The following is a 26,403-nucleotide window of genomic DNA, read 5'->3' as shown; positions in this document are numbered from 1 at the left end:
GATCACCCGTGTGTACACCTGTGAGCATGGACGCGCTTGTTTTTTGTTTTTTTAAAAGGTTCCTTCATGTAATAATCTGCTAGAGGGTGTGGGGGGGCCACAGCCCCGTCCTCCAGGGCGTGAAGCAGGTGTGGAGGAGATCAAAACTCCAGACATCCAGAGGCCCCCAGAACACAAGAGACCAAGGAAGACCAACAGAGGGGCAGCCGCGCCACTGTCCCAGAAAGAGCTGAGGAGTCCCAGATGAGGGCTCACTCAGCAGCCGCGGAGCAGAAGCCAGGGGGAGTTGCAGTGACGCGCCCGTGAGCTCCGCCGGCAGCCAGCTGCGCCTGAGTGACCGAGCCCCAGGCCGAGAGGCCGGGGGCACCCCACCTCTGAAGTGGCCCGAGCGAGCCCCAGGCTCCAGGCCCCGATAAGCGGCCGCCAAGGAGTGAGCCGGTGTGTACCTGGACGCCCATCCCCGGACACAAAGAACCACCAACGCACCGATGTCTGAGGGGGTCCGCCACTGGCAGGGGAAGTGGTGGTAGGGGGAGATAGGCCTCCAAACCTTGGAGGGCCTGAGATGTCCCCAGAGAGGTGGCGCCTGACACCCAACCTGACATATAGACACAGACATACAGGCACACACAGATACAAACATCCATTCCCACCCTCATGCTCTCATATGCACTTACTCCACACTCAACCAACGTGGAGACAGACATAAAGAGACGTTGTACACACGATCACACTCCCCAAGCGTACTCTACAAACCGGGTCTAGGTGCCCCCGCCCCTGGAGGGGGGAACTGCACCCAGACCCAGGTGGTGTTTCCCTTTTCCCTGCGGTGGGGGGAGGCAGACCGCCCCGACTCCGCAGCAGCAGGAAGGCTCCACACTCCAGACCGCAGTCGGACGGCCAACTCCTCCTCCTAGCCCCCCTGCTCCAGCAGGTCGCAGAGAACGGGGGTGAGAGAAGACTCCGAACCTCCCTCCACCCGTTCATTGTAATGTTGATGCATGTGTGTTCTAAGGTGCATTTAAAACCCAGGAGGGCTTGGAGCTACCTGCCAGAGAGCAGCAGGTAAGCGCATGGTCCCTCCTGCTAGCCCTCAATGTCTACGTGTATTTAAAATTGAGAGGTGGGCAACGATGCCAGGGGTGGAGTGTACACCCTGATGGTACTTTGGACTCCGTGTATCGTGCCCACCCCCAAGATCCTATATGTATGTGTAATGAGAGTGTGAGTAATGTGAATGTCTAAGTTGTGGGATAAAATTGAGGCAGAGGCAGCCAGAAGGGGACAGAGGGGGGGGGTAGCCTCCTCTGCACCCTGGTGACATACCCCTACTCCAAGGCCCTGCATGTGTGGGTGGTTGTGGTGGAGCGGGAAGAGGGAGGCAGCTGGAGATGGGGAGGGAAGGAAGGGAGGGGCAAGTGACCCCTCCCTGGGGCCAGCTCCCCCGCTGACCCCAGTAGGCACCCCCATACTCCGCGACCCGCCAGGGAAAGGGGGCCCAGGCCCATCCAGACCGGGCCCAGTGCAGCAGCGCCGCCCGGCCCCACAGAGCCCGGGACAGTCCACCCAACCCCACCACAGAGAAAACTACACCCACCCCACCATCCACTCATCTTCCAGACTACATAAGACAATAAACACCCAGGCTGAGATCTTCCTCCACCTCTCCTGTATCTCCCCCTCCTGCAGAGGCAGCTCCTGAGGAGAGGAAAGCTCCTGCAAGATGTGACAATCTCCCCCACCAGTTGAAGAGCCCCCCAGGTGGCTCGACGCACCGGCGGCACCCTGCTCCAGGGCTGGGCCCCCATGCACCCACCCGCCCACAACCCCGGCAACACACCAACCAGGACCCAAGCCCCCGAGGCCCGGTCCGGGTCCCAGCCCAGAGACGGAGCGCCCCCAGAACCTCACGCCCATCCCGGACCCACCCAGGGGCAGCCAGGCTACCAGGTCAGTAACCCACGTCCGTCAGCACAGACCCTCCCCTAGCCCCGCTGCACGCAGCCGCGAGGAAACAGTCACCGGAGAGCCAACAGAGCCCCTAACCGGACATGACCGCTACCCCGGGTTGAGCCCCCCAAGGAAGATGCCTCCGGGGAACCCCCCGACGCCCTAAGCCTGTCCCTACCCCCTCACCAATCACAACAGTGAAGGCGGGACAAGTATACTACTATACTAATAACAGTGTATAGTATACTATTGTACTATACACTATTATTAACATAGTATATTTTAACAGGGAATCTTGATCATGTTACATTTGACTTCTGTTGAGCTTCTTGAATTGTCACCTTCAGTTCCTTTCCTTTACTCTTCCAGTGTCTTTGGTTTAAATGTATTTACCCTGATAACTGCATATGAAACAGTTCACCTCTTGTCACTCACTATTATCTGTTTGCCATAAAAGTGTTGGTGATGTGTTGGGAGAATCATTATTTTCAGTCTCTTCTTATAAACATAGTGAGGCAAAGATGTGGGTCGTGGTCCCTGATAATCAGACGTGTCTGTGTTCTGTTACATGTGACGTTAGAGAGGTTTTAGTGGAGATAAAAACAGGACCAACATCACTCGTGACTGCTTTCCTGTCTTCACAGTGTGTTTACTGTTGGAGCTCGTCCTCCTGTTGCATCTGTCACAGCTGTTACGCTCCTCTGTGACTCCTCCTCTATCTGCTGTCACACTGCAGGAGTTTTTGGTCATGGCGTGTGAATAACTGCCGAGGTCGGCTAGGACGACGCCACCACTCGTTGTCAGACCCTGTCACGCTGTCTGGTGTCATCTTTAGCCGAGGTTATTAAGTACTTCAAAATGAAACCAGTCTCTGTTTTCAGTCTCCGCCCTCTTTTGCAGCTTTGAGCCAGGTTGTAACACCTGTTAAAGTCACCACCTGTTGTGACCGGGGAGTGAGATGAGTGTGAGAAAGATGAAAACAACGTCTCATTCTGACTAGTTACTGGGAACTGATGTGTGATGATGCAATAACAAAGATTACTGTTTCTATGATTTTCTGTTTTCTTAATTGTTTTTATTGATGATAAGGACAGGCAGAGGAGATTGGATGGATTTACTTCGTTTTATTCTTTTGCACTGAAATAGAGTCCAGTGTACAGTCCTTGGCGTTGCACATATGTTTTAGCTGAGACTGTAGTGGGCACTCTTTAAATGTCGGGTCAGTTTGTCACGTTAGAGCAGGGGTGCTCAATACGTCGATCGCGATCGACCAGTCGATCGCAAAGGTAGTATTGGTAGATCGCATGGCATTAAAAAAATAGATGCCAGCCTATCATCCATCCCGTCACTTGATTGATACAGGGAAGCCAGTCAGATGACATCAGATTTTTTTCTGACGCTTAGGTCGCTGCGCATGCGCAAACAGCGGCGCGAAGTGTAGTAAAACTGACAAGCTAGTCAGCGAGTTAACTCCAATTTTTAGCTCTCGGTTTTTTCTCTTAAACCTGGCCGTCAGCAGCTACTGTCCGGACTATGCATCCCTGGCTGATTCAATTCAGTGCAAGTCATCAGAGTAAACTCAGGTAATGACAAAAAATTTACATAGTTAATTGTGTTGTGAAATATTGGATATTGCGGTTATGCATGTATATACATTGTAGATATAAAGAATCCTCAATATATTTATAAATAAGTATATGTTTTGGATTTTTGTAGTGGGTAGATCATTTTGACTTGGTCATTTTATAAGTAGCTCACATGCAGAAAAAGTGTGAGCACCCCTGCGTTAGAGCCTATTTGTGCCTGTTAGTGCTGCGATGACTTCAGACCGAGCTGACTGAGGGGTCTAAGCTCATGATGCCACCAGCAACACCCGGGTCATGCTGCAGAGTTTTCAAACCCCGCTGACACTCGACATAATTTACTCAGGTTATATCAGGTGATCTAAGAAAGGCCGCTTAGAAAGAAAAGCGAGTGCACTGCTTTAAGTGTCTTGAAGATGTTTAATTCGAACATTCAGCTTCTTCACTTCTAAAACCAAAAAGTGGAGAGTCCCAGATTTTAATCCTAGTGGGAGTGTCCCTTAAGAGGGTCGCTGACCAACTATTGATCATGTGGCTCATCACATGAGCCAAGCTGTGAAAAAGGGTGTGGGTGATTATCAGCAGAGGTTTCGAGAGATGAAACGTCTTCAAGAAACTTAAAGAAGTCACTTTTCTTTCCAGGCTCCTTAGATTACCATGACTGTATGATGAGAACCTGCACAGACATATCAGGTGAAGGTTTCAGTGTTTTGGTTCAGTTTAATGTAAAAATGGAGATGAAACACATATAAAGGCTGGTTTACACCACTGAGCCCTGCTCTAAAACACTGACACAGATCTGTCTGTGAAGCTGGCTTTAACAAATAAGAGCTTAAAGTTTTAAAAACATGTTTAGCGCCGAACTGTCCACTTTACTGTCTGTAGCAGGAAGTGGCTGTTTGGCACTGAAACGGGAGAATCCAGCTGTTAGCTGTGATGTTGTGTTTGTAAAGCTCTTCATAAACGAGGACTGTGGAGGAGGAGAGCCTGTGTGAGTCAGGTGGTTCACCGGCCGAGTGTATCAGCGGCAGAAACAGCTGATCAGCGCCGTTTTATGCAGTAAAATAATCTTTCTGTTCCCAAACACATCCACACAGTTTACAACATAACAGCCCACTACATGCACATCTCACCACAAACATGCATAAACTTAAACATAAAATATGTCCTGTACCTGTGTGATCTCTTTAAGTAACTCACAGAATATCAACACTAACGCCACAAGTTTGTTGGTATTTTAACATTATGGTTTTGCTTCCATTATTTTACTATCTGTGGTTACTGCGTAACCTACACAATTTCGGCCTGTGCTGTAAAGTCAAATGCTGTTCTCCTAGCTTCCACACTTGCTGATCATAAGGTGGATCTGGGCCTGGAGTTTGTTTAAATCTCAGAATGTTGTGATACTCGGTCGGTTTCTGGCACTCAGGTGTAATACCAGAAAAGAATGGCATGACTGCTATCTTAAGTTTTGTCAGAGCGTCTCTACCTAGCAAATTTACTGGACACGACGGGTCATATATGCATTTAATAAAGCACCTGCGGCCACTTGCTGTGTGTACTAGTTCTAAAAGGGCAGTTAATTGTTGTACAGTTGTGTGGCCTGAAGCTGACTTTACAACTAATTTGTCCTCTACTCCTACAATCTCGTGGGAAGTGACCTTCCTCTCCATGGTTCTAGCAGGCGTTGTCTCTATGTTATCTGCTGTTTCTGCGTGGCTGTCTGCGGCCTTGGTGTTTGTGACTTTGCTCGCCTCTCTGTTCCTGATAGCCACCTGCGAATTAGTGTTTTAGTCTGTTGTCAACAGTCAGCCTTATTTTTAAGTTACAGAATGCTTCTCCCATTTTTTGTTTTTTGTTTTTTTGTTTGGGAGAATAGATGCAACTCTACATTTTCACTTAAGGCAGTTTTAGATAATTTCTAGTTCTTCAAACAATTCATGGATCTCACACATTTCAAACTTTCAAGTTAGGGTTGTTTCCCATTTATACAAATATATATATTTAACTTTGCATTGCTCACAGCTCATAGCTCACAGCTCTAAACCTAGGCATTTTTCAATCATATGCCTAATCACTATGTGTCACTGTGATTCTCAAGTATTGTCACAAGTTTGTTTAAATTCGTTTCCAAAACCAACAAAATAATCAAACAAAACCAAAAAACATAAACGTGTCAGGACACAAAAGAAAAAGAAAAATGCTGCCACCCGAACAAGGCAGAAGTCTGCATATGTTGGCTTGTAATAGCATGCAGCTTGTAACATGGTAGACTAATGTGCCTGTGTTAATTCAGCTCCATATTATTGTGTGAAGTTGCACTGGGTTGGGAGTGGTTTTGTGTGTGTCACATTTTTGGTGAGCCAATGGCTGGAATGAGGTTGGACTAATTAGAGGCAGGTGTACTTGATTGCACTGATACACTGGTCTACTTATAGCCCACACTACAACCACTGCTGTTTTGTTTTGTCTGTCTGTGCAGGTATGTAATGTGATGAAATCAGATATGATTGGGATGGATTGGTTCTGCGCTATGAATTTTATATTAAGTGTGTCGTTTTGTCTCTTGATATATTTTTTGTCAATAAATTATCTTTTAGAATTTTATTGACTGACATCTTTTTGCCCACGACTGAGACGGTTGGTCAGACCTAGAGTCTTTCTTTGGGTGTGTTACAGCAGCTTCTGCTCTAAAAGAAACAAGTAAATAAAAAGAAAAGAAAATGTGGAACATGCTCATCAGCTTAGCAGTGTCTACATATTTAATTCAGGTTCTCAATCCTGTAGTTTTAGCTGTTGTCTACAGGGTTTTGCTTATTGGTTGTTATTGTAGGTGTGCTCTATATCTCAGCAATGTGTCATTCTAGGATGATAGGTTTCAAGCTGGTCAAGTGCCTCTATGCACTTCATTAGTTTAGTTATTCTCCGTATTGTCTTCATCTCACATGTCATTACACTGAGTTTCAGCAAACCTTAAGCTTGATGCAGACTACTGTTTAACAGTTATTCACCACACATCATAACAGATTAAGGTGCCTCTTCATATTAATATTGTCATTGTTAATATTATCCTCTTTGTCTTATATGGCAGCAATAGCATATTATAATATTTTAGCAGTGTGTACCACTATAGTACTACTGAGCCAATTTGATAGTTAGGATCATCTTATTCAGCAAACAGATAATTTTGAATTCATCCAATCAGCGGTCACATTTGTTCTCTCTGTTGCATGGCGGACCAGGCAGTTCTATTATAATATATTATTTATATTTTATTTTGTATCCATCAAGGGCTTCAGATGACCTGCAGAATCATCCTTTTCCCAGGGTGGAGACAGTTACCTTTTCACACACTGTCCTTGGCTGAACAGTGACACAGCCTTAATATACCTTATTTATTTTATTAAAATATTTTCGTGTGAATTATTTGCTTTATATTCATTTTATACATGCTGGGCATGGTCATCATGCCAACTGTGTTTCATTGTTAATATGACTTTACAGGTTGTTGTCCTTGCTATTATTAATGTCAAATACTCTAAAGATCATTTCTACTGTAATTTTCCCTTTGTTCATCTTTATTTCGTACTTTTTATATTTATATCTACTCAGTGGGGTCTGTTTTCAACCCTTTTAAACTACTGTGATCTCTAGTTTTCACTTAATAAGGGATTATTAAGTTCTTCCTGATATGGGTGGTGCTGCAGATGCGGCTGCAGGAGTGAGTGATGGTTTACTAAAAGGATTGTGGGAACTGCACAGTGTCTCGTCTTCTGGTTTTACTAAACTGGCAGTTGAGTTCTGTTCTTCTGACTGTTTATATTTTGTTTTCTTAAATCTCTCAGTTTACAGACACTGTTTTTGTCCGGCGTCTGGACTTTTCTTTTCTCACCACTGCTCGTCAGCAGGAGTGAGTTTTAATTTCACTTGCGTGATTACCCATCTTATTTATGTATTTACTTATTTTTGTTTAAGTAATATATACACAATACAGCTGCTATCACCTTCGCTGGTATTAGAGACGAGAGTGGTTGTTCACACGCCCTTCTACTTTCGGACTATTTCCAAAAGCGGTGTGAACTTTACGAGACGGAACTCGACCGTTCTCTCAACTCACCAGCACGTCAGTGAATAGCAGTAAAAGAAAAACACAGTAGGAGCAGCTCAGTCTCTTATTGGACCGTGAAAATTCAGCTTGCTCCATTAATTAAAACAATACACACACACACACACACACATTCACATTCACAGCTTCGACGCGCGCGACCGGAACCCTTATAATAAGGGGAGCTCCCAGAGCTACTTACTCCCTAGACCCAGTCTAGACCCAGCTGGGGGAGCTACCCAGAGCTCCAAAGCTACCAGTCGACGAGCTTCCAAAGCTTCCAGTCGACGAGCTACGCTACCAGTCGACGAGCTCCCAGAGCTACCAGTCGACGAGCTACTTCCGCTATTTTAAATTCCCTGAATTCAAAATGCGCTTTTACGCAAGATTGTGTCAGTGTGTCTGTATCTACCTGGTCGGTGTCGCCGGGTCTGGTCCACCTCGATCGGGTCCCACCACCGTGGGTCGCTTTCTAAGACGTTGGCCAAGACCCGAATTTAACGCTCTTGGTCTTTTTCCACACACCTGGTGTGTGGGCTGTCGACAGGCGAACAACGTGGACTGGTCACGGAGATGGGACACGATGGAGGTGATCCGGCTGTCGAAGGACCAAGAAATGTTGGGGGAAAACTCTGTAAAAGACCCAAGGAGAAATAAAGACACAATGAGACAAAGTTACTTTCTTTATCAAACGTGTACACGGGTGAGCTGCTAAGAACAACTCACACCATGCACAGTGGCTTGGTAATTTTTATAGGAAAGACAGTGAGAACAGGATAAGAAAATACAAAACAAATAAAATAAACAACTCCATATGTGGCGCTAGTCTCGTCAGCAGAGAGCTGGGAGAAGGCTGTGAGAGATAAAACAATTTAAAACAATATGTCCCAAAACAGTATGTCTTTGCTGAGAAAGTCTAAAAAGATAATTCTAAACTAATCTAACCATAGGCAAAGGGCAGACAAAAGGCATCTTTGTACATTTAAAAGAAGGTAAAGAAACATAGAATCATTTTTCCTGTAACAACATTTTAACCATTGATTTTGAATTAAAACCAACAGTTAAAATATTTTTACACCAGAGGAAAGAGCAGCAGAAATATTAGGACAGATAAATCATTCTGTCTTCAGTCTCCATGAACAGCATCAACATCCTCTGGTGAAATTTCTCTTTCCTCCTTAAAATATATTAAATGTCAGTTTAATTCCAGATTAATGGTTAAAACATGTATGTCACATATGAACATGAGGAAATAAAGAAAAGTGACTGATTCAGTTCCATATATGCTCCAGGGAGGCGTTAAGGTTCATTGAAATTGTTCAGTTATTAAACTTTAATCTGAGCCGAGCTGACTTCCTCAGGAACAAATAAACACCGAGATAAACTTCACCTTACAGATATAATCTAAATGAATCATATCCAATCTCAGAGAGTTGACAGTCAGCTGTGTGCTGGGAGACATGTTTGTCTGCAGTGTACGAGCTCTGACTGCTCCCCAAAAATGTCGGAGTGAATATATTAATATTAAAAGTGTAGCTGGTGACACAGAAACAGAGGATTTAAGAAGTTTAAGTGTAGGTCGGGTCCACACATGTCCAAACACCTGTGCGTAGGCCTGCTTGTTACTCAGAAACGAACACTAATAAAATGGCCATAAGGCCAAAGCAATGGTTTTGACTGGTGTTGACCCCGCCCCCACCCTGAGTGTGGATGCTGAGAGAAGGGCCAGCTGTGAATATGAGGCTGTGGGAGCAGATGGAGAGAGAGTATGTCGGGGTATCCCAGTACAAGCTTTACTGGGGTCAGAAATTAGACAGACTCCAGTTCCTTTGTTTGATTTATCTAGTTTGATGTTAGGAAAGAGATTCATGAGATGGAAAAACCTCCCAGTCTACTGAGATTCAGAAATGATTTGTACACATGGAAACTCCCTGAGTGGGAACAAAGAGTGTCCTGTCAGGAAGAGCATTTGGAATATGGATGTTGAGGATGTGACAGTGCCTGAAATCCTGCTGCTGTTCTGAACCATAGTTTCTGATCTGAAGGTCAAACAGAGTCATGATGGTTGTTTCTATTTGTTCCTTTTTAGTTTAGTTCCCCTGAAATCAGATGTGATATCAGCAGCTCTGAGTTCATTCATCATTATTGTCCAGTGATGACATTTCTGCTCCGTTTGGTGACAGTCAGCAGATTTTTCCTGAGTGTGGACGTGAACAGTCGTACCTGACAGCAGCAGGTAGCAAACAGAGATCGTCTTTCCAGCTGGAACTCTTCACTGAGCTGAACTCATTCAAAATGTTCTGGATTCAAGACAGGAAACAGTCCAAATGTGTGTCTTCACTCTGACTCTGGATCAGATCTCAGTGACAGACTGTGGACATTATGGAAGCCTAAATGTGACACCATCTTCCACCTTCATCTGCAGATTAAAGCCAAACAAAGATTCTCATTAAAAGTCTGCAGGTCTGAGAGAGACTCAATCGTTGTGTCATGTCAAACACAGTAAGAGGAGCTGAAGCACAGATGTGAAGAGCAGATGTTCATCAGATTATGACCTCACTTTGTTTTGTCTTCATATACATTCAGTCTGTGTTTATAATGCAGACTTTCTGCTTTTATAATAACATATTTTATATTTTCTGTAATCTCAGACTGGCTGACTGTGGACTCTCAGGGACTCATTGTGAAGTTGTGGCCTCGGCTCTGAAGTCCATCCCCTCCCATCTGACAGAGCTGGAGATGAGTAACAACAAGCTGCAGGATTCAGCAGTGAAGCTTCTGTGTGCTGGACTGGAGAGTCCAAACTGTCGACTGGAGACTCTGAGGTGAGTTCACTGACTGCAGCTGTTGTTGTGTTTCTATATTTCAGGCTGCAGAGACTTTGAGCTTGTGTGGAAACAGACAGAGAGAAAAGAAAGACATGAATGTCAAAGCTAATAAAGGTGAAGTTAGGAGCTGTGATGATGTTCATGTATCAGAAGCTGATCTGGCTGCTACAGAGACGACCCACACAGCTGCTGTGGTGAGGTTTGTGTTAAAGCAGAGGAACACAGGCCCAAACATGACAGCAAAGCAGGTTTCAGGCTCTGTGAGAGGATTTCAAACAGAAGCTGGAGAAGAGAAAGGACTACAGAAAGAAGGCAGCTGAGACCAGTCCAAGTGTTTCCATGGAGCCCAGTCTAACATTCATTTATACACTAACGTACAGAAGTGAACGGGAAAATGAATCCATAGTTTCAAATGTAGAAATAGTTCTCAGTTCATTTACAGAGTTTAATACAGTTCATGAGGAAATGTTCAAAACAGCAGCTGAGAAGAAATCTGCTTCACAAAGTTGGATCCAATTCCAATAGTTTGTGATGCACTTTAACGCAGCGTGAGCAGTTCACTGCCTAACCCCACAGAGACTGTCAGTCTGGACTTTTCTTTATTTCTATTGGCTGTCAGTGAGATTTCAGAGCAATCAGAGACTGTGGGTCTGTGTATGAAGTATAATTCATGTGCAGTTGTTGAAGTTGTAGAATGAGAAATGGCAGTTTGGGGTATTTCCTGCTTTCATTGTCCTGCTTGAAAATGTTTATTGACGTGTGAATTCATTCTTCAACGCTCGATTCTGCCTGAACAACGTGAAAACTTTGCTTTTCTTTGTGTAACACAATTCAAAGCACTGAAGCATCGACTTCTTTCATTATTACACAACAGCAGACTGGTGTCTAATAAACAGTGAATGATGCAGAAACAGATGTTTGAAGCTGTTCTTGGAGTACACTGAGAGAGAGAGAGCTGTGCAGGCAGGAACAGCCAAAGTCAGAGAGAATTCATGAGCATGTTTATCAAACGTGAAGCAGAGTTTGGATCTTCTTTTGCTGCTGCTTCACTCAGTTTTGGTTGGAGACAGATGAAACCTGCAGCTTCAGGATCTGTGAGCTGTCCACTTTCAGCCCCGACGGCGTGTCCGTGTACGTGCCGTCGAGTGAACGATCCACACTCTGTGTTTCCATCTTTGTGTGTTTAGCTGCTCTCATTTACTGTTTTATCTGTTTGCTGCTTGTTGAAATAGTTTGTGAGCTTTAACCTGAGATTCTGGCAAAATACATTTATATTAAACATCGATTCAGGATTGAATGAATCAACATCGTTTTATTCAAATTAAAACCATTTAAATGGGAACATGAATTTTTTACAGCCGCCTCTAATGCTGTGAGGCTCAGGGAGCGTCTACAAAGTGCAACACTGAAAGAACATCATCCATAAATATTGAGTAAGAACTGGACTCTCATACAGCGAGACTCAAATGCCTTTAAACATCAGCTTATCCTGCTGATCCAAGTCCAACACTGAGTTTGTAAAAACATGTTTGTCAATCATTTTGTTTGGTTTCTGAGGAAAAAGATTCAATAAGTTGCTGCTAATACACAACATTTCATCATATTTCCTCATAACCCTCTTTTGTCTGACCATTTGATCCCATTTGAATTTGCAATAAAGGATCCACAGAGTTTGGTGACAATGATGACAGTAGATGTTTGTGTGAAAGTGCTGGAAGCAAATGAGTGTGTGATGTTCTTTCAGTGTTGCACTTTGTAGACGCTCCCTGAGCACTGGTCTCACAGCCAGCTGCACATAGAGACCAGTGTTGTTAGTCCAGGTCAGAAGATGACTTGTTGGAATGAAAATGAGCTTGTAGTTTGTCTGCTTTAATAATGTGACTGGAAAAAGGTGTTGGACTTCAAATATGTCCATTTCTGTCACACTTCACCTTTAAAAGTGAAGCCATGTGGTTCCTGGAAGGAAAAACACGACTTTTTCAAGTCTTTGTCCTGTTTTTATGAGAAATGTACGACTTTAATGTGAAACATTCAGAGTTTTTTCTCTTGTTGTGTTTGTTTGAAGCTGCTTCCTGTTGGCTTCAGCTGTTTGGAGTTTCCATTTTCTAAACTTCTACATTCTGAACCTTCTTCAGCTCTGAACAGATGATGAAACACTGAATGATTTCAAGCACTTTGTCTAATAAACTTACATCTTTCATTCTTTATACAGATTGAAGAGCTGTGGTTTGTCAGAGATCAGCTGTGATTATCTGGCAGCAGCACTGAAGTCCAACCCCTCCCATCTGAGAGAGCTGGACCTGAGCGACAACTACAACCTGCAGGATCCAGGAGTGAAGCATCTGTGTGGTTTCCTGGAGAGTCCAGGATGTAAACTTGAAACTCTGAGGTCAGTCAGCATGTTTTAGTTGTGCTGAGATGAATATGATGTGAAAGTTGTGCTGACACTAAACTGCAGACATCAGGCTGATATTATACTGATCCACACTGAGGATCTTCATGGTAAAGTCTGTTTTCTTCTTCTCTGGTTTAGTCCATTGACTGCAGCAGAACAATGTTCACATTTCAAACAGTGATACTCAACGTATGGCCCGCGGCCCACACGCGGCCTGCCCACCTTTCCTGATTCAGAGAGAGGGGACCCTGATTAACTGTGTAGCTTCTTCCTCACAGTTCTAAGTATCAGACACAACAATGAATAATCCACAGCTGACTGTCTTTAGCAGGTCAAAGGTCACGGCACACAGCAGACAGTCAGAAATATTCTAACTCTGATCATTTATCAGTTGTGACACTGTGAGACTTGATCAGAGGTGTGATCATCACAGCAGAGGCCTTTGTGTCAAAGTCACTGAGGATCAAACAGAAACACATGAAGCAGATTTTCCTCTTCTGGCTTTTTATAGCAGATAACCTTCAAAATATTCTGCAGTCGATCAAAAACTGAAGCAAACCATGAAGCAACATGTGAACATGAGCTGATGCTGCTGAAGTGAAGCAAAGTTACAAAGGTTTGATTACAGACACAGCTGAGAGTTTGTAATCTGTCATCATTTTAAAAAGTTTCCATGGAACAGCAGAAATGAGGCTTTACTGTCAGAGGCCGACAGCACTGAACACAACAGCAGACTGGTGGCTAATAAACAGTGAATGATGCAGAAACAGATGTTTGAAGCTGTTCTTGGAGTACACTGAGAGAGAGAGAGCTGTGCAGGCAGGAACAGCCAAAGTCAGAGAGAATTCATGAGCATATTGATCAAACGTGAAGCAGAGTTTGGATCTTCTTTTGCTGCTGCTTCACTCAGTTTTGGTTGGAGACAGATGAAACCTGCAGCTTCAGGATCTGTGAGCTGTCCACTTTCAGCCCCGACGGCGTGTCCGTGTACGTGCCGTCGAGTGAACGATCCACGCTCTGTGTTTCCATCTTTGTGTGTTTAGCTGCTCTCATTTACTGTTTTAGCTGTTTGCTGCTTGTTGAAATAGTTTGTGAGCTTTAACCTGAGATTCTGGCAAAATACATTTATATTAAACATCGATTCAGGATTGAATGAATCAACATCGTTTTATTCAAATTAAAACCATTTAAATGGGAACATGAATTTTTTACAGCCGCCTCTAATGCTGGGTAATGTCAGCTGGTCCATGTGCAGCTGGCTGTGAGGCTCAGGGAGCGTCTACAAAGTGCAACACTGAAAGAACATCATCAGAATCAGAATCAGAATCAGAATGGGGTTTATTGCCAAATGTTGAGCAGGTTTACAACATTAGGAAATTGCTGCGGTGCTTCAGTGCAAACATAGTGTCATAAATAGCACTTAAATAGACATGGAAAAAAATAAAAGTAGGGATAAGAATTAAAAATTCTACGTGGGAAGATATGTGCATGAGATATACATGAGAATAAGAATTAAGAGTGCTACGTTGAAAGATATATACATGAGTGCAGGTGGTGATCAGTGCCAAACATGGAATGATGCAGTGAACACAGCGTAGGGTGTTAGTGGTGGGAACAGTCATATGGTTATTGTTCATGTGTCCGACAGCAGAGGGGAAGAAACTGTTCTTATGGCGAGAGGTTCTGGTGCGAATGGACCGGAGCCTCCTGCCTGAGGGGAGCAGGTCAAACAGACTGTGACCAGGGTGAGAAGGGTCAGCTGAGATCCGAGCTGCACGCCGCAATGTCCTGGAGGTGTACAGGTCCTGCAAAGATGGGAGTCTGCAGCCAATCACCTTCTCAGCAGAGCGCACAACACGCTGCAGTCTCTGTTTGCTGCAGTCTCTGTTTCATTCATCCATAAATATTGAGTAAGAACTGGACTCTCATACAGCGAGACTCAAATGCCTTTAAACATCAGCTTATCCTGCTGATCCAAGTCCAACACTGAGTTTGTAAAAACATGTTTGTCAATCATTTTGTTTGGTTTCTGAGGAAAATGATTCAATAAGTTGCTGCTAATACACAACATTTCATCATATTTCCTCATAACCCTCTTTTGTCTGACCATTTGATCCCATTTGAATTTGCAATAAAGGATCCACAGAGTTTGGTGACAATAATGACAGTAGATGTTTGTGTGAAAGTGCTGGAAGCAAATGAGTGTGTGATGTTCTTTCAGTGTTGCACTTTGTAGACGCTCCCTGAGCACTGGTCTCACAGCCAGCTGCACATAGAGACCAGTGTTGTTAGTCCAGGTCAGAAGATGACTTGTTGGAATGAAAATGAGCTTGTAGTTTGTCTGCTTTAATAATGTGACTGGAAAAAGGTGTTGGACTTCAAATATGTCCATTTCTTTCACACTTCACCTTTAAAAGTGAAGCCATGTGGTTCCTGGAAGGAAAAACACGACTTTTTCAAGTCTTTGTCCTGTTTTTATGAGAAATGTACGACTTTAATGTGAAACATTCAGAGTTTTTTCTCTTGTTGTGTTTGTTTGAAGCTGCTTCCTGTTGGCTTCAGCTGTTTGGAGTTTCCATTTTCTAAACTTCTACATTCTGAACCTTCTTCAGCTCTGAACAGATGATGAAACACTGAATGATTTCAAGCACTTTGTCTAATAAACTTACATCTTTCATTCTTTATACAGATTGAAGGGCTGTGGTTTGTCAGATATTGGCCTTGAATATCTGGCAGCAGCACTGAAGTCCAACCCCTCGTATCCCACAGAGGTGGACCTGAGTGGAACCTACAGCCACCTGAAGGGTTCAGGAGTGAAGCATCTGTGTGGTTTTCGGGAGAATCCACGATGTCGATTTGAAACTCTGAGGTCAGTCAGCATGTTTTAGTTGTGCTGAGATGAATATGATGTGAAAGTTGTGCTGACACTAAACTGCAGACATCAGGCTGATATTATACTGATCCACACTGAGGATCTTCATGGTAAAGTCTGTGTTCTTCTTCTCTGGTTTAGTCCATTGACTGCAGCAGAACAATGTTCACATTTCAAACAGTGATGCTCAACGTATGGCCCGCGGCCCACACGCGGCCTGCCCACCTTTCCTGATTCAGAGAGAGGGGACCCTGATTAACTGTGTAGCTTCTTCCTCACAGTTCTAAGTATCAGACACAACAATGAATAATCCACAGCTGACTGTCTTTAGCAGGTCAAAGGTCACGGCACACAGCACTCTGTGAAACAGTTTGGAGCAGGAATTCTTGCACATTTACAAACTGACACTGCTGCACGGCATGCTGGGTAATGCTAGCTGCTCAGGTATGGGCGTGCTAATGGCTGTGAGGCTCTGTGGCTGCAGAACACCGAAGAAGAGAAGAGAGAGGTGGAGGATGAAGAAAAGAGGCGGAGATGAAGCAGAAGTTTAGCTCCAGAGAGGAGCTGTGTCTGTGTGGGCAGGGCTCAGACAGCTCCGCCCACACAGTGACAGTGAAGCAGGTGAAGAGTAATAAATGAAGACAGCAGACAGTATTTGATAAGCTGATGTACAAACATGTAGGTCGTGTCCAAATTCATGGGCTGCATCCTCCTGAGGCCGCATTTGTAGACCGATTACGTCACAGCGACACGTCGAAGGCTGTCCAAATTCGTAGACTCCTCCGAATGCAGCCAACAAATGCGTTCTCCTTTTCCCCGAATTTGAAGGATGGGTCGGGTGTGTCCTTCGTGGCCTACCATATCCCAGAATTCATAGCGTGGCCCAGCCAAACTCCAGTTTCCAACAATGGCGGCCGCTACTAAGTTTTAAAATTACTCATACTAATCTTTTTCGGTCACAAAATAAACTTTTAACATATTTTCAGGCGAGAAAGTAGTTGTGTAAACATCAAATATCTGCTCGGTTTATCAAGATACCGCATATTTGCAAAAGTGCTTCGACGTTTTCGGAGACGTCTGCTACCCACCAGCACTATAGCCAGCCGGGAGCTCGAGGGTCACTGAAGCCGCCGAGAACGGCACAACTCCCGGCACATCATTTTCAGATCACCGCGGACTTTCGCTACTCAGGTTAAACGTGATATATAAGTCACTTAGACAACCTCAAAATGTTATTGTTTGGCTTTTTTCAGTGTTTTGTTTGTTCGTGAGTAAATCGGTTTGGCTGAGATTAAAGTTATTAGATTAGATAAAATAAAACTTTATTAATCCCCCAGGTGGGTTCCTCCTTGGTCTTTACAGAGCTGACTAAACGTCAAACAGAAAACTGATTAAACAGAAGTATGAGACGGTCGAGAATTTACGCCAGTGTCCTGTTATATTTTAGATAGCAAGGAGCAGACGGCTGAGTTTATTAAACTCCACCGAGACAGCGGTGACGCTAATCAGAAGGCTAGACCGTCCAATTTCCCCAGCCGTTTATTTCCAGCCTACCCGACCTTCTGAGGACCCAGCCCACGTAGACCGCAAAGGCCGGGTCCTCGGGAGGATGCAGCCCATGAATTTGGACACGACCGTAGAATGATGGTGGCAGCTACAGAAACAGGTCCATACAGACTGAAGCGTGTCTCAGTCTGAATGTACACTGCTGTTATAAGAGCTGTGGAAACTCAGGTCAAAAGGACGTAACCACACTGCTGACAGTTCCAGGACATTCACAGAGTTACAGCATCATTTGTGACCATAAAGACAGAAAGCTCATCCAAATCCTGGGATTAAAAGTCTGTCCTGGTGGTGTCCAGTCAAACACGTCTCTGTGAAAGCTTCAATCCAACAGGCTCCAAAGTCCTTCTGCTCATTTCCTCGCCGGGTTCTTGATGCTCCTGTACCATCTCTCTGTCATCCTCCTCGCTCCCTCTTTGCACTCACAGTCTTTGTGCATCATTAACACTCACATGAGGAAAACCAAAGTTTTACTGGGCAGAAGATGATCATCAGTGACGCTGTCTTTAAAATACTCTTGTTAGAAATGTTCGACTTTAATGTGAAACATTCAGAGTTTTTTCTCTTGTTGTGTTTGTTTGAAGCTGCTTCCTGTTGGCTTCAGCTGTTTGGAGTTTCCATTTTCTAAACTTCTACATTCTGAACCTTCTTCAGCTCTGAACAGATGATGAAACACTGAATGATTTCAAGCACTTTGTCTAATAAACTTACATCTTTCATTCTCTATACAGATTGGAGCGCTGTGATTTGTCAGAGATCAGCTGTGATTATCTGGAAGCAGTGCTGAAGCTCAACCCTTCGTATCCCAGAGAGGTGGACCTGAGCTACCACAAGCTTCAGGATTCAGGAGTGAAGCAGCTGTGTGTTCTTCTGGAGAATCCACAACATCAAATTGAAACTCTGAGGTCAGTCTCCACGTTTTAGTTGTGCTGACACTGTCGATCTGTGGAACTAAAACCTTTATACAGGAAGTCTGGTTCAGCTCTTTGTAGACCTTCTAATCTCTGATGCTCTGAGTCTTACTCAGTAGATGATGCAGAGTTGTGAAGCCGATGTGGGTGAGGACACTCGCCCAGCTCTAACTACTTTGACGTCCAGGCGGCTTCCCTGCTTGTCCTGATACAAACAAACCTGAGTAACGTTGCAGGTCAGATCTCATCAGTCACACCTGTTATGGCAGCTCTCCTCTAGATTGTAGTTCTTGTTAACCTGGGATGGTTTTAGAAGCCTGGACCACAGACTGCAAGGGAAGATATTACTGGGAAAGGCCAAAGCAACCTATTAGACCCATTAAACACTAACATAGATGAATACTTAGATTTAAACCTTTATTGTTTCACAAAGGGTTAAAAAGGGAACGTCCACAGTTTAGACTGCAGCAGATTTTATTAAAGCAGTTTGACAGGAGCAAAGCAAAAACACAAAGAATAAGTGTTTCACATATTAATACATATAACATAATAATAAAAGAAAAGCAAAATAATGATACAAAAGAATGAAAAAGTTGTCCAGAGCAGCAGGATGTCTGAGGTCTGCAGAAACACAAAAACACAGCAGCTAAAAATAGTTGTTGAAAGAAAACGAGGTGGGAGCTGCTGATTCCTGAGCTTTGATACTGGATTAGCTTCAGTAGTTATTCCCATCACTGCTGTAGGAGCTACATTTAGTCACAGCTGATTGTCTCCTTTGACCAATCAGAAGACTACTGTTGTAAAAACAAGCAGACAAAGAACCAATGAGAGTGAAGAACAGGATAAAGAGCTCGTGTGATGGAGGCAAAGCAATAATCAGCAGACTGTAGCAGTTTCTATCTGGATGAAAGTAGAAGGAGCTCAGTGGAGCTCAGTCCCATATCTTTGTTTAGAAACAACATCAGTGATTTCCTGCTGCTCGAGATGATTCCAGCAGCTCTCATTACAGCAGCTGATGAGAGAAACAGCTGATGGCTCACAGCTCGTGCACTGTTGGATCTCCAGATGTTCACGTGGCTGAAGTCTGTGAAGAAACTGTGGTCCACGTAGTTCACACGGCCTCAGATTGGACCGAGCTCCCTGGATCACTGCAGCATCCTCAGCTGGTACATGGACGTCTCTGCTCCTCAGTCTTGGAGCCCCTGCAGGTCCGTCCACACCACCAGGGTCTTCTCACTCACCTTTCCTTTGTCCTCGTCCTTCATCGGCCGTGCTGTGTCTTTGTTCCTGCGGTGTTGTTCCCACGATGCAGTGCTGATGTTCCCTCCTTGAATGCACAACAAGTACGGTGCTGGTCTTTCTCGGGTGGAGCAGAGACAGATTGAAGTCTTTCAGGCTTTAGTGCCGACTTCCCTGACAGAGGCTGGACTCCATGGTCTGCACAGGAGGCTTCTACACTGTGTGGAGGTGACTCCTGGACTCGAAGACAGGCTGCAGGTACATGTGTGATGAAGAGGAGCTACAGCAGTGTGATGGAGCTGCAGGTGTGAAGGAAGTCCTGCTGTCCTGTCCCACCCTCATCTTTGCTTCCTCTGTCTTCTCTGGACTTGTCCTCCTGTTTCAGAAACAGCACTGCTTCATGCCGAGGGTGGACGGGAGCGTTGGCTCTGATTCTTTTACCGTCCACCACAAGGAGACACTGATGCTGACCTCCTGATTCATCTGCATGTGTTCTGCTTCACACTGCTCACCTCCACCAAAGACTTCACAAACATCTTCTTTCTTTGAGTCCAGTTTGTCCCACAAACACTTCCAAATCTCCTCCTCTGAGATTCTGCAGCTTCTTGCAGTGTGACTCAGCTGACTTCTGACAGACCACAGACTGGCACAGCATCCACATGTGTCTCCTTTCAAACAGGCTCTTGATGTTTCCTCCCACATCATTCTGGCCTCTCAGTCTCCTTTGTTCTCCAGCTCTGTAGCTCCAGCTGGTGAAGCTTCAGTTTTCCATGTTGGTAACAGTAAACTACAGCCTCTGCTGTCAGCTGGGTAACTAAACAGAGCTGCAGCACGTCTCTGCGGTGGTGCTACATCCAGCCTGCAGACGGCCGTCTACATGTTGTAGTGGTTTACAGTCACCAGGGGGCGCTGTCCCAGCCATGCAGGCAGTGGGCTGCTCTGCTTGTGCTGTTGTTGGTGAAGCTGAAGTGAAAGTGATAGGTTTGTAGTTTGAACCTATCCACTGGAACGTTAAGGACAATCTGCTACGCAGCAAAAAGCAAGACACAAGGCACCAAAGTTCTCTGGTTTACTCATGCATGAGGGAGACCTGGCTGGAGCCAAGCGTCGTTCCACCACTTGACCACCATCAGACTCTCAGCCAGGCTCCCCATAGCACTCCTTTTATTGTGGTTACATGAATATGCATAGGGTCATTAACATATAGCATCTCACATAGGTATACATGTGAACAAAGAATACTGTGTGTGTGTGTGTGTGTGTGTGTGTGTGTGGTACTGCTGATCAAAGGGCCATATAACATCCTTGGTCAGGAAGAGGGTAGACCCCCCTTCACCCTAGATGGTTCACCCTAGATAACATGGTGAGGAAGTCCAGCAGTTCATCTAAACAAAAAGCACTTAGACTAGAACAGACGTAGCTACGTTAATCCTGCCATAAAACAATAAGAGAAGGTACGACCTCTCTCGTGCTCCCAGGATGTGGGTGTGCATTCTAGTGTGGAATACACACCAAGCCCCTGCAGCCTGCTAAAGATCACACATCCTATCACTACACAATTGATTATACACCTCTAAGAATATATGGTTAAATATTTCCTAATACAAATGACAATAATAAAATCTAAACCCATCAGAAAGCGAGAGTTAAAACCCTGAACAGTGTCCACTGAGCTTCTCATGCTCTTCTCATGCTCAAAGAAGTTTAACAGGAAGGACGACTCGTCCATCAGGCGTCCAGCTGTCCGTGACCGTGTCCACAGCAGAGTGTGACCGAGGCTTCATGCTAACACGCACACATGAAGCTAACACCACCACGAGCAGCTGCTCAGTGGATTTGGAGGACAAATGTCTGCAGCTTCTCACAGGCAGTATGCAGAATGTGGATCTCCACAAAGACTGTGGAGAGCTCGTCCCACACTCTAAATCCAAACTTGTCTGCCCAAAACTCCTCACACGTTCCCGTCACAAGTGTCTTCTAAGTGAAGCTACCAGGTTCAGGTCCAGCTTGTTTATCTGGAGCTGCAGGAGATGATCCATCCTCACAAAGCAACACAGCAGATATGCAAACACACAACACAACCAAAGGATTCTCTCTGCATGTCTGTGGCTGATGCTGCTGGAACGAAGCTGTTTGAAACCTTGTTGTTCTGCACTTTGGGACCAGAAGAGGAAACTGAAGCTCTGTGCAGAGGGTCCAATGGAAGCAGCCAAGCGCTGTAAGTGTCTGCTGTACAGGGATGCTGGTTCAGCTGTGGCTCAGTTTCACAGTGTGACTCAATAAAAGCAGCAGGAAATCAAAGCTTGATGCTTTCATCAGTGTGGAAATAAGAAAGTTTCCTGTGACAGACGCTGGAGCTCTTTCACTCTCAGCTTCACAGTTTCAGCTTCAAACTTCTTCCAACATGTTTCTAACACGGCCACATTCCACCTTAATGGAGCTGATATCTTGTGCATCAGCACATTTTCTAAAGGCAGCGATCACATCTTTAGTTTTGGATGTTTAACTGCAGATTGTTTATGTGTTTATAGCACATTAATTACAGCAGCAGCGTTGACCACAGTGCTGTACAAGAATCCAAAATAACGATTAAAATAACTCCTAATATTAATATCACACATCAAATATCAAATAACTCTCATGCTGTATTAAAAGCCAGTGGATACAAATGTGTTTTCAGAGCAGATTTACAGAGACTGACAGCAGGAGCTGGGGCTGTTCGATAGAACGATGTATATATGATGACCATATGAAAACGTCTATCGTTTCATATCACGCTCTTTGTTTCCTGCTTATGTGTTTGTGTGTTTTCCAGATAAAGCTTTCAAAATAAATCTGAAGATCCTGTTGTGAGTTTTCAAAATAAACACAATACATTACTGCGGTCGCTCGTTTATCGAGTTACGTTCTAAAAATAAGTCTCAGAATGAAATAGCAGCTTTATGTTTTACAAGTATTATAGAAGTTTTAAGGCAGTTAAACCCTCACTGCACACTTTCTACACTTTTCTCAGACAGGCATGAACATTTTCACACTTTTCTCTCTTGTTTAAACAAAGTTCAAACCTTCATAGAAAAATAAGTTCATTATTAAAGAATGAAAGCAAAGTGTTTCTGAAATGTGTCAAATCAGCCTTTGCTGGCATTAAATGAGCTTCTGTGTGAGGAGCACTCGTCCATGGCCTGGGCTCCTCGCTGTCAGGTAAAGTTTCATAAAGCTTTTGAGTTTTTCTGCAGATAATGTTGGTGTCCAGCACGATGTTCTTTTTCCTGCGGTCACTGAGCCACAAAGCCAAAGCTGACTCCATCCTTACGATGTTCTTGTTGTGGACAGTTACAACCTTTTTGCCTCCTTGTTGAAACTATGATGGTCAGCATCTTCCTCTGCCTTTGGCTGCTACCACAGAGGGGCAGCCGCGCCACTGTCCCAGCAAGAGCTGAGGAGAGTCCCAGATGAGGGTTCACTCAGCAGCCGCGGAGCAGAAGCCAGGGGGAGTTGCAGTGACGCGCCCGTGAGCTCCGCCGGCAGCCAGCTGTGCCTGAGTGACCGAGCCCCAGGCCGAGAGGCCGGGGGCACCCCACCTCCGAAGTGGTCCGAGCGAGCCCCAGGTTCCAGGCCCCGATAAGCGGCCGCCAAGGAGTGAGCCGGTGTGTACCTGGACGCCCACCCCCAGACACAAAGAACCACCAACGCACCGACACCTGAGGGAGTCCGCCACCGGCAGGGGAAGTGGTGGTGGGTGGAGATAGGCCTCCAAACCTTGGAGGGCCTGAGGTGTCCCCAGAGAGGTGGTGTCTGATACCCAACCTGACATATAGACACAGACATACAGGCACACACAGACACAAACATCCATTCCCACCCTCATGCTCTCATATGCACTCACTCCACACTCAACCAACGTGGAGACAGACATAAAGAGACGCTGTACACACGATCACACTCCCCAAGCGTACTCTACAAACCGGGTCTAGGTACCCTTGCCCCTGGAGGGGGGAACTGCACCCAGACCCAGGTGGTGTTACCCTTTTCCCTGCGGTGGGGAGAGGCAGACCGCCCCGACTCCGTAGCAGCAGGGAGGCCCCACACTCCAGACCGCAGTCGGACGTCCAACTCCTCCTAGCCCTCCCGCTCCAGCAGGTCGCAGAGAACGGAGGTGAGAGAAGACTCCAAACCTCCCTCCACCCGCTCATTGTAGTGTTGATGCATGTGTGTTCTAAGGTGCAATTAAAACCCAGGAGGGCATGGAGCTACCTGCCAGAGGGCAGCAGGTAAGTGCATAGTCCCTCCTGATAGCCCTCAATGTCTACGTGTATTTAAAATTGAGAGGTGGGCAACGACGCCAGGGGTGAGGTGTACACCCTGATGGTAATATGGACTCCGTGATTGTGCCCACCCCCAAGATCCTATATGTATGTGTAATGAGAGTGTGAATAATGTGAATGTCTAAGTTGTGGGATAAAATTGAGGCAGAGGCAGCCGGAAGGGGACAGAGGGGGGGGTAGCCTCCTCTGCACCCTGGTGACATACCCCTACTCCAAGGCCCTGCATGTGTGGGTGGTTGTGGTGGAGCGGGAAGAGGGAGGCAGCTGGAGATGGGGAGGGAAGGAAGGGAGGGGCAGGTAACCCCTCCCTGGGGCCAGCTCCCCCGCTGACCCCAGTAGGCACTCCCACACTCCGCGACCCGCCAGGGAAAGAGGACCAGCATCTTCCTCTGCCTTTGGCTGCTACCACAGGTGCAAAACGCATCATCATCATTTTTGTTTGTTGTGGACAAAACGTACAAACATACAGTGCAGCACTGCAGAGTCACACTGCTGTAAATTTGAACACATTCTGTACTGTACAGGAGACACGGCACGAGATTGACTGACAATGGTCTACAGCCAATCAGGACGCAGAACACAACGCGCTGTACAAAACAAAAGCATGCAAAATTGCACAAAAAAGATCAGCGAAACAGCGAGGCCGCCAAAGGTGAACTGTGTTACATCGAGGGACCAGCGTATATGTGGTTGTTGGGACGATAAATGTCTTTGAGCTTGTGTCAGAAGACGAGCTGCAGCTTTCTGGACCAGCTGCAGTCTTGCCAGGCAGGTCCCACTAACTCCAACATATAAGGAGTTACAATAATCCAGCTGGGACGTCATGAAAACGTGGATCGCCCGTTCAAGGTTTTTAAAAGATAGAAATGATCTCACCTTAGATAAAAGCCTCAGTTTGAAGAAAGACCGCTGTACAACTGAGCTCAGCTGTTTTTCAAATTGCCGTCAAATATAAGCCCCAAATGTAATAATGCGATTTAATAAAAGAGCTGAACCAGTCTAATAGAGCGCCCTTGATGCCGCCATGCTCCAATGGTGAGGTCAAGATGCTGTGGTCAAGGCAGCAGTCAGATCCGAAAGCACAGCGGAGTCTCCTGATCAGTGGCTGATAAAAGATCATTAAGAACTTTTCAAAGTGCAGTTTCAGTGCTGTGAAGAGCTTTAAAACCAGACTGAAACCTTTACAACAGATTGCAGCTGAACAAATATAATCTTTTACAAAATCTTCGACAGGAAGGGAAGCTTTGAAATAGGCCTGAAGTTTGAGCGGACAGAGGATCCAGATCAGGTTTTTAGTACAGGCTGTACAACAGCATGTTTAAAACAGGCTGTACAACACCTGAACTAAGACTGCTGTTAGAAATCGCTAAGATGTCGGAACCAACAACCTTTAAAATCTTTTTAAACACGTGTTGGAACAACTTCATTTGGACAAGATGATGTCTTTATAGCATCACATCGTTCCTCCACCTGATCAAACCACACAGGCTCAAACTGATCAAAAACAGCTGAGCAGGTGAATATTTTAGCCCCGGTGCGATCTCGGGCGAGAGTATCGATGATGGCCAAAGGGCAGCGTCCAGCTCTACGGCCGCTGAAGAGCAGACTCAACAGACGCGCGTGATGTGGATCCTACTGCTCTAAAACTGGAGCTTCTTCAATCCATTAAAGAGACACAAAACCACAAAGACTTGTATAAAACTATCTTCCTTTATTGTCGAAGCTTAAAGAGGATTTTGGAAAATGTGAGTTTTGCCTCTTTATGTTTATGGTGGGGATGCAGAGCAAGGAGCAAAGATGAATGTGATGCTGAATCAGCAGAAGACTTGGACTCATTTGATTCCAGCTTTGATATCATTGATTTCAATATGTCCATTTCTGTCACACTTCACCTTTAAAAGTGAAGCCATGTGGTTCCTGGAAGGAAAAACACGACTTTTTCAAGTCTTTGTCCTGTTTTTATGAGAAATGTACGACTTTAATGTGAAACATTCAGAGTTTTTTCTCTTGTTGTGTTTGTTTGAAGCTGCTTCCTGTTGGCTTCAGCTGTTTGGAGTTTCCATTTTCTAAACTTCTACATTCTGAACCTTCTTCAGCTCTGAACAGATGATGAAACACTGAATGATTTCAAGCACTTTGTCTAATAAACTTACATCTTTCATTCTTTATACAGATTGAAGAGCTGTGATTTGTCAGAGATCAGCTGTGATTATCTGGCAGCAGCACTCAAGTCCAACCCCTCCCATTTGAGAGAGCTGGACCTGAGTAATGACTACTCCTCTTCTTCAACTAAGAACAACCTGCAGGATCCAGGAGTGAAGCATCTGTGTGGTTTCCTGGAGAGTCCAGGATGTAAACTTGAAACTCTGAGGTCAGTCAGCATGTTTTAGTTGTGCTGAGATGAATATGATGTGAAAGTTGTGCTGACACTAAACTGCAGACATCAGGCTGATATTATACTGATCCACACTGAGGATCTTCATGGTAAAGTCTGTTTTCTTCTTCTCTGGTTTAGTCCATTGACTGCAGCAGAACAATGTTCACATTTCAAACAGTGATACTCAACGTATGGCCCGCGGCCCACACGCGGCCTGCCCACCTTTCCTGATTCAGAGAGAGGGGACCCTGATTA

At 45.1% G+C, this 26,403-nt stretch overlaps 2 protein-coding genes across 2 annotated transcripts in view; both read left to right on the top strand.

Annotated features, from left to right (window-relative positions):
- The window catches only part of LOC146606974 (protein NLRC3-like), a 32,375-nt gene extending 6,214 nt beyond the window's left edge, over positions 1–26,161 (top strand). The window contains exons 3-5 of the mRNA XM_085349131.1: positions 10,290–10,463; positions 12,679–12,855; positions 25,945–26,161. Coding sequence (XP_085205257.1) covers positions 10,290–10,463; positions 12,679–12,855; positions 25,945–26,161 — 568 coding nt within the window. The remainder of the gene's footprint in view (positions 1–10,289; positions 10,464–12,678; positions 12,856–25,944) is intronic.
- On the top strand, positions 14,344–18,427 carry LOC146606975 (NACHT, LRR and PYD domains-containing protein 12-like). The gene is made up of 3 exons (XM_085349134.1): positions 14,344–14,347; positions 15,574–15,730; positions 18,028–18,427. The coding sequence occupies exons 1-3, from the start codon at positions 14,344–14,346 to the stop codon at positions 18,218–18,220; spliced, it is 354 nt and encodes a 117-aa protein (XP_085205260.1). The 3' UTR covers positions 18,221–18,427.
- Positions 26,162–26,403: the final 242 nt, after the last annotated feature.

Source organism: Diplotaxodon limnothrissa, unplaced genomic scaffold (genome assembly GCF_057381915.1).
Source record: "Diplotaxodon limnothrissa isolate DT_005_m unplaced genomic scaffold, D_limnothrissa_male_GT1.1 unmapped_scaffold_1, whole genome shotgun sequence".
NCBI classification, from domain to species: Eukaryota; Metazoa; Chordata; class Actinopteri; order Cichliformes; family Cichlidae; genus Diplotaxodon; species Diplotaxodon limnothrissa.
The sequence above is the reverse complement of the archived record's forward strand: the minus strand, read 5'-3'. Positions and strand labels throughout refer to the sequence as shown.